The 9,187-nt window shown below is 43.3% G+C and overlaps 1 protein-coding gene across 1 annotated transcript; it reads left to right on the forward strand.

The window, feature by feature from the left end:
• Positions 1-1,808: 1,808 nt before the first annotated feature.
• LOC123431930 (thioredoxin-like protein YLS8) lies at positions 1,809-5,662 on the forward strand. The gene is made up of 2 exons (XM_045115359.1): positions 1,809-2,093; positions 5,097-5,662. The coding sequence occupies exons 1-2, from the start codon at positions 1,974-1,976 to the stop codon at positions 5,403-5,405; spliced, it is 429 nt and encodes a 142-aa protein (XP_044971294.1). The 5' UTR covers positions 1,809-1,973; the 3' UTR covers positions 5,406-5,662.
• The last annotated feature ends 3,525 nt before the right edge of the window (positions 5,663-9,187 follow it).

A 9,187-nucleotide genomic window follows, 5' to 3' on the forward strand; every position in this document is an offset into this window, starting at 1 on the left:
GCCCCTCCCAAGTGTAATTTTTTTGCATGGTTGGTCACGCAAAATAGGATCTGGAAGGTGGACAGACTCCAGCGCCGTGGATGGCCCAACCGCGATCGATGCCCCTTATGCAATCAAGTGCGAGAGTCTGCGACACACCTCATGTTCAAGTGCCGCTTTTCCGTTCGGGTTAGGAATGAGGTCCCCACGTGGTTGCATCTGGATGCCAATACAATTCTTTGGCCCAACTACGCCATGGTGAGAGCATGGTGGGATGAAATTATCACCAACAACGCTCTGTCAAGAAAAGCCTTGGCATCCTTGCTCCATCTTGTGAGCTGGAGCGAAATGCCCGAGTATTCAGATCCAACGCTGCCTCGATGGTCGTGATTGTGCAGATTATTAAGGATGATGCGTCCATCTGGGCTCTGGCGGGTGCTAAGCATTTGCGTAATTTGATGCCGCGAGGGTAGGCTTATGTAATATTCCCGCTTGGCGAGACTGAACTTCTGTAACACCCTCTTCTTCTTATTCAATGAAAAGGCAAGTCTTTTGTCTCATTTTAAAAAAGTTTACTTTTCATGCAATGTTCTGAACCGATTTGTCTTTTCTAAGAGTTACTCAGATGTCTGAATGACCTGAAAATTGGATCGGACCTCACGCAATAAATTTTGTACCATGCTTTTTTTTAGAAATTTTGGAATGTTTTTTTTATTGTTTTGTCATTTTTTGACCGGATGCACATGGGCCTGGGCATTGAAACGCTCGACTCAAAAATAAATGTCTTTATGAAAAGATACACCCCTTTTACGAAAAAATGTATCTTCATGAAAATACATACTCTCTCCATTTCACTTACTTCGCATATTAGGTTTAACCTAAGTTTATGATTTCGCAAAAGATGTGACCATTGAAATTGCATTAACTGTGCCAAATTTTGATATTTCAGTGTGCACTTAAACATTGCAACTCTATACTTAAAAAAGAACTTACACATACATATTTTGAAATGAGTTTACTGAAATCTTCTAATAATACCCACAATAAAGCGCACCCTTTACAGTAGTATGCTCCTAGTACTTGTTTTTTAATTTAAATTTTGTAAAAACGAGTATCTACTTGGATGTAATTATTAAAGCTAGGGTTTTTCCTCTACGGTCATCCTCCTCTGCTAGCAGATCGCTGACCTCCTTCTTTGTCGGATTCACCGGAGTGGGTGTGCAGGAGGACCGGATCTATCGATGGGACCCATGTGTTTCCCCACTTGGCATTAGGTAGGTCTTCATGGTGATGAGGTTTCTTGGTCTCACCCTTTGTTTGGGTGATGCTTACTCGTTTCGTTAGGTGGCATGTGAAAGATGGTGTGTGTGCCTTTAGATCCGTCTTAGGTTTAAAGAAGACAACGAGATTTGCTTACAGCGCACCGTCTATGGATACAACAGTACGAACACTTCGACACATAAAGATTTGGATGCATTTTTCATTTTCCGTAAGGACTGTAAGGATCATTTTGTAAGGTGTTGTGCGACTTAATTTATGCCCTATGGCCTTTTTGCAGTTTTTTTTAGAATAAGTAAAATAAATTAAAAAGAAACTTTTCTTTTTGAGAAAAGAAAGAACAACTCTTTTTCTTTTTAGAATCTGAAAGAACAACTAGAACAACGTAAAAAAGCCTGCTCACCTTAAGTGGGCCGACATGTCAAAAACCTATTCTTTCGTGCTGTGTAGTCAGCAGGCCTCCTAACACAAGTCCTCAATTGGGCCATGGGCCGCGGCAAATCGCGCAGTCTCGGGAAGTTTCCATGGTGTTCGAGGCGGTTCTACCGAATATCTCTTCTTCCTTTTTGCGAAGGAAAAAAAGAATCGATCGAATCTCAGTGTGTTGCGTTCCACATTCCACCTCCGCCGTCTGCTGGCTACCGGTTCTGTGGTTCCAAATCCCCAAATCTCCTCGCCGATCAGCGGGGGCCACCGGCGACGAGCGCGAGGCGGCGATGTCCTACCTGCTGCCGCACCTGCACTCCGGATGGGCTGTGGACCAGGCCATCCTCGCCGAGGAGGAGCGGCTAGTTATCATCCGCTTCGGCCATGATTGGGACGAGAACTGCATGCAGGTATCGGCGATCGATCTCCTAACCAAGCGTACCTTTTATGTAATCGGTTGTGTTTGCGGTTACGCTGTGTGAATTGCTTGGATTTGTGGTACTCCGGATGTTGGATTTGTGGTACTGGACATGGATTTGTGTAATTTCGGAGGGATTGGGACACATACTGTGGCTCTTATTTAGAGAAGGTTTTGGGATCGGAATCACCCAAGGAACTGTGGCTCTTGCTGATGCTTGTAAGTGGCTCCCTAGGTAGTGCCCGTGTCTCCATGGTAGTGAATGTGCCTGCAGTATTTCCATTGCTATAGCCTTTTTACAGCAAAGAGCAGAAGTGGATGGGATGTAGGATGCCTCCCCTTTTTTCTTCGGTTCATGCTTTCACTTGATGCTGGGAGCTGCATATCACCTTACATTCTATTCTGTTGCAGATTTGATGTGGTGCACAAGTTTCTTGACAAAATTGAAAACAAAAGCACTATGGCCTGTTCCATACCTGGCCGCCAGGGCCTTCTCCAAAAATTTGGGGGCCCGGACGAAAATCAAAATATGGCCCTAATTTTTTTTAAACCATAAAACTGAAGAACTAATATAAGAGGGTGTTTGTTTCCAGGGACTTATTGGTTTAGGGACTTAAAGAAGTCCCTATAAGTCCCACCTAAACCAAACACAAGGGACTTATTGGGACTTATTGTGATGATTTGGGACTTATCAAATAAGACTCTCAGGGAGGAGCTTATTGGGACTTATACTCGTTGGCCCGCGTTGTTTCCCGCACCGATCAGTGCCCGCCGCCCCACCGCCCTACCCCGCGTCGCTCCCAGCCCCAATCGCCGCCGCCCCACCGCCCTACCCCGCGTCGCTCCCAGCCCCAATCGCCGTCGCCGCCCGCCCCGTCGCCGCCCGCCCTGCCGCCGCCCCACCGCCCCGCATCGCTGGAGTAGCCGCCCGCCCAGTCGTCGCCCCGTCCCCCGCCGTCCCGTCCCGTCGGCCTCGGCTCGTCCCCCCGCCGCCCCGTCCCGTCGCCCGTTTCTGCCTCGGTTAGTCCCGTCCCGTCGCCCGTCGCCCCGTCCCCCCGCCGCCCCGTCCCGTCGCCCATTTCTGCCTCGGCGATGCAATTAATCCAGTTTCCTGGTGATTCTTGCTAATAGCATCGTAGACAGGGATTCTTTTGCTGCTTCGTAGACAGGGAGGTATTAGCATCGGTTGTTGTCCCCACGCCAAAGGTCAAGAACAGAATAAAAGATGATTCATCTAGTTTCCTGTATAATAATAACTGAAAAATATGGACTTATAAGTCCCTGTAAACAAATAGGTAGGGACTCGGGACTTATAAGTCCCTGTAAACAAACAGGTAGGGACTCGGGACTTATAAGTTGGGACTTAAAAAAGTCCTAGGACTTATGAAACAAACAGGGCCTAAGTAAAGCATGCTCTCACTTAATTGTTTAACTTACAAAGATGGTACTAACGCAATATAACTGGTATAATATTTAGGAAATATATGACCTCATTTTTTAACTGGTATAAATAGGGCCCTAATTATTTAACTGGTACAATATGAAGGAAATATATGAAATACTAACGGTAAAATAGTAAAGATGGTACTAATGCAATATAACTTATAGACTGACCTCATTTTCTATGAAAGAGCAGCATTCTTCTAGCATTTCTTGAAATTAAATCTTCGATCAAATCTTCATAATCAATCTTCTTCAAGACATCATTTTCAAGTGCTATTATTGCCAATCCATTGAGTCTTTCTTGTGTCATAGTAGAACGCAAGTATGATTTCAACAACTTGAGTTTGGAGAAGCTCCTTTCTGCAGATGCAACTTTTACTGGAATGATTAACAAAATTATGTATGCAATAACAGCATTAGGATAGATTGAGGAGCGCTTCTTCAAAAAATACAAAATATCAAGTGGGCCCATAGATTTCTGAAGTGAGTCCTAGAGGAAAAGTAGCTTGCAGGACAATTCAAGTCCATGAATGTCTTTATGTTCTCCACTCTTAAGTGCATCTTCAAGATTAACACAAGCAGCCAACAAACTCTTGTCATCCAAGGATCGCAGCTTATCTAAAGTAAACAAGAAACCACCATGTGCATCAGCAATATTAGCATCTGGAGTTTGGTTTTGAGAATTGGGCTGAGGTTCTTTCATAACAAATTTATCGAGAGCACCCTTTTGTAATTGAGCATCTTCTTCTAGTTTCTGTTTCTTCCTTCGCTTTGAAGCACCGGAATCATACTTCCTTTCTGGATGCATGATTCTTTGTGTTTAATAAGACAAAATGTAATCTGAATCAATTCAAACTCTAAGAATTATAGCCCTTTGTGGCTAAGAAAATAGAAAAATACTTCACCTAGATGTAAGATTTTGACGCTTTGTCTACTGCATACACTAGCAAAATAAAATAGGGTTTGACGCTTTGTAAACAAAGACTTATGCTGGCAAGGGCTAATGGAAGATGCGCCGTGGCCCGTGGGGCGTGGCTGGTCGGCCGTCGGTGACCCGACGGCCGCGTACGCGTGTCTGAGACTGAGTCTGGTCTGACGTCTTCCTTGTGCCGCCGTCGCCCTGCTTGATAGTTCTGTCGCCGTCGCCAGGGCACTCGGCCGCCGTTGAGATCGCTATTCCTAATCAGGAACGCAATTAGGAAAGCATACAGATGGGCTAGACCTGCTGGGACTACGTACGTGCGTGGGCTACGTGTGTGCGTGCCTGGGAGTGTTAATGTGCTATAATGGGCTGCTTGGAAGCGAGTTTTTTTGCTGGGCCTTTTTTTTCATATATATGTAGACATATTATTTGCTGGACTGGGGGCCTTCCTCATCAACGGGTCTGCTGGCCGCACAACCCTGAGAAAGTAGAGCTGTGGAGACCTATGAGCAACTTGTTTTGATGTTTCATGCAAAAAAGAAAATAACTGTTGTATGTTATTGATTGCAGTTCCTGGTAGTAACCCACCTTGTTTAATTCGTTCTGACTACCTACTTTGTTCATGTCCAGATGGACGAGGTGCTATCAGGTGTGGCTGAGACCATAAAGAACTTTGCGGTGATCTACCTTGTTGACATCACCGAGGTCCCTGATTTCAACACCATGTACGAGTTGTATGACCCGTCGACGGTGATGTTCTTCTTCCGGAACAAGCACATCATGATTGATCTTGGGACAGGAAACAATAACAAGATCAACTGGGCCATGAAAGACAAGCAAGAGTTCGTCGACATTGTGGAAACTGTGTACAGGGGAGCTCGGAAGGGCCGTGGTCTGGTGATTGCTCCAAAGGATTACTCCACCAAGTACCGTTACTAAGCCATTTGTGTCTGGCTCTTCATGTGCTATTTCTAGTGTATTCTGTCCGGTAAAATGTCCGTGATCACCGGTTAGCTGGTGACCCTTGATGCAAACTGTTAAGTATGCCAGCTTATCTAGTGTCGTAACTTGGCATTGGCATCTCATAAGCGTCTGTAAAATCCTTGATGTTTGAATGTTAGACACAGAATATGTTGTCATTGGTATGACCAGTATACCTGGTATATGAGTTGCTGAATCAAGGACACAATTTTGTATTTTGATTCTTTCTTTCTTTTTCGATGAACATTCTTGTAGTTTGATTCCACGTACTGGAATCTTCATGTGTGTGTTTTTAACACCACAGGAATCTTCATGTTGGTAACACCTCGCTAAGATTGTGTTCAGTCTTGAACTTAATGCAAACTATTAAGTGTGACAGCTTATCTATAGTGTTGTATCTTGGCATCTCACAAGCATCTGTAAAATCCTTGATGATTCTTCGAATGCTTGACACAGAATATGTTGCCATTGGCGTGACCAATGAAAGCAGTATATGAGTTGCTGAATTGATTCTGTCTTTTTTGATGAACTTTCATCTAGTTTAATTCCACGTACTGGAATGTTCATGTGTTTTTTGAACACTACAGTTATCTTCATGTTGCTAACAACCTCGGTGAGATTGTGTTTTTTCTAGTTTTTTTTTATCTCGAATGCGCACGGATTCATTAAAGAAGAAGTTTTTTTTTAGTGTTTTACATATTGCCCTGAACTCCTCAAGCATCGATCTGTTCTGCTCATAATTATACTATTTCTTTCTGGCGGTAAATTGCCTACATGTGAGCGTATATACTGCTAGACAGGCTTGCTTCTGTTGTCGATTCAGAAACGAAAATCCGATATGGCTTGTAGGAGCATTTGGTCGCACCATCTAGGCCGTTGTTTAGCTTCGTGATCTGATCCTGTATTGATACTAGTTAGAACGTCTGTGCGTTGCTACGGGCTACAACGCATATAAATAAATCAAACAAATGAATAAGGTGTCTCTATAAGCTCCCAGTTATGTGCCTAAATAAGTTGATCCCTGTTTTTAAAATTTTTGTTATTAAAACATAACTCCTATTTTAACAACTTATATTTAGCAGGTAAGCTGTAAGAAAGGTTGCCGCTGCTTTGGCCTAATTGCATAAACATGCAATGATGATACTTAGAGCACAAAATTAAAGAGTAGGAAAAACTTAGCAAAACACATGCTAGTTCCTACCCAATATAAATGACCGATCTTCACTATTACTCCCTCCGTTCCTAAATATAAGTCTTTAAAGAGGTTTCATTAATGGACTACGTACGGATGTATATAGACATACTTTAGAGTGTAGATTCACTCATTTTGCTCCGTATATAGACTCCTAGTGAAACATCTTAAAAGACTTATATTTAGGAACGGAGGGAGTACTAATTGGCCAAATGGAATAAATACCATGTATATCTTTCCTTTTCTCTTAGGTACGATGATCTGTTTTAAGTGGGTGCCCCAAAAGTAGTTCTTTGCATTTACATCAGAAATTATTATTATTGTATATTTCAAAACTTACACAATGATATCCTACATAAGGTAAACACGTATTTCAAAACTTTCTCTTTTCTCTTAGGTATGTTGTTTTTAATGTATCTTCTACGTTTCATTCATAGAGAGTTCAATTATAAAGTACTACAATGCTGGAAAGCAAAAGGAAAAAAAACACTATAGGGAAGCCTACTACATGCATGTTAGTGAACCCACTAAATTAATGTACCATGTGAAGGAAATTAACTAATTTGCTTCTGTAACAGAAAATCAAAATGTATATACATTCAGCAACAAAAATTAACCTTTATCCTACAAAGGTCTCATCAAGGGAGTAATAACAGAAGATGAGTAAGTAGTAGTGGGCCTGAAGCCGTTAATATTAACTTAATTAGCTATAATATGTCATGCTTACACAAAACTGAGTTCTATCCGGAAAACATAGAGCAGTAGACATTAAGAAGTGCAGCATCCTGCTGTACCTTGCCTTTTTTTTGAATGATAGTTCTAACTGTCGAGCGAGAAGAAGAGGGCAAAGCTTACAAAGTCCAACGTCGAGTCTACTATATTTCTGAAGTGCTGACTCCTTCAAAGCAAAGGTACCCTCATAATCAGAAGCTCCTCTATGGTATATACTTATCAGCGAAGAAGGTGGCACACTACTTTCAAGATCATTAGTCCCAGTCATCAGTGATGCTCCATTGTCTGAGATCCTCAACAACCGAGACGCAGCTGGTTGAGTGGCCAAATGGGCCATTGAACTCCTATACTTTGATGTCAAATTTGGAGTAAAGAAGGGAATCATGTCTCAAGCACTTGCTGATTTCATGGCCGAGTGGGTAGAACAAAAGCAACCAATTCAAATTCACTATGGACCATGTTCTTTGATGACTCTAAGATGTTGAATGGGTCTGGTGCCGACGTGGTATTGGTATCTCCAAAGGGTGACAAGCTCAGCTGTGTCCTCCAGATTCACTTTGATTCCTTCAATAATGAAGCTTAATACGAGGCACTACTCTACGGGTTACGTATGGCCATCACACTCGGCGTCCGGCGCCTGATGGTATACGGTGATTCGGATTTGGTGGTCAATCAAGTTATGAAGGAATGGGATGTCAGGAACCCTGCCATGACTGGGTATTGCAATGCAGTGAGAAAGCTTTATAAGAAGTTTGAAGGTTTGGAACTCCATCATATTCCCCGAGTGAAGAATCAAGTAGCTGACGACCTAGCCAAGATTGGATCCACTCGGAAGCCTGTACATAGCAATGTGTTTCTGAAACACTTACATTCTCCTTCGATGCAAGAAGATCCATTCATTGAAGAGCCCCCACAAGCGATAAGCACTTCCAACCGGACTGAGGTTGATGTTCCACCAGTTATTGATCTGGTCATGGAGATTCTGGTGATTACGACCAATTGGACGGTTCCATATATTGCATACGTATTGAGGCAAGAACTCCCAGAGACGAGGTTGAAGCTCGACAAATTATCCGCAGGTCCAAGGCGTTTACTGTAATGAATGGACAACTCTATAGAGAAAGTGTGAGTGGCGTAGCTCAGCGGTACATCTCTCCGGAAGAAGGTCGATTGATTCTAGAGGAAATTCACTCGGGGACATGTGGTCATCACGCTCCTCTCGGACGATTGTTGCCAAACCATACCGAGCTGGTTTTTTCTGGCCACACGCTAATGAAATGGCTAAGGAAATCATGGACCACTGCGAATGATGCCAGTTTTACTCAAATTTGTCACATAAGCCCGCATCTGCCCTGAAGACCATTCCACTCGTCTAGACGTTTGCTGTGTGGGGTTTGAATTGGTCGGTCCTCTCCGAACGGGCCAGAGTGGATTCACACATTTGCTTGTAGCAGTTGACAAGTTCACCAAGTGGATGAAAGCTAAACCCATAAAAAGATGGGTTCACGCACTGCTATTAAGTTCATGAAGGAAATAACGTTCCGGTTTGGAGTTCCCCATAGTACCATTACAGACAATGGTTCCAACTTCGACTCAGAAGAATTCAGATACTTTTGCTCCGCCCAAGGCACTCAGGTGGATTACACATCCGTAGCGCACCCCCAAACTAATGGTCAAGCTGAGCGAGCGAATGGCCTTATCCTTCAAGGGTTGAAGCCTCGACTCATGCGAGATGTGGAACATGTAGCTGGAGCTTGGTTACTAAATTACCGTTAGTTCTGTGTGGTTTGAGGACGACTCCCAACCGATCGACTGG

This window comes from Hordeum vulgare, chromosome 1H, assembly GCF_904849725.1.
Source record: "Hordeum vulgare subsp. vulgare chromosome 1H, MorexV3_pseudomolecules_assembly, whole genome shotgun sequence".
Taxonomy (NCBI): Eukaryota; Viridiplantae; Streptophyta; class Magnoliopsida; order Poales; family Poaceae; genus Hordeum; species Hordeum vulgare.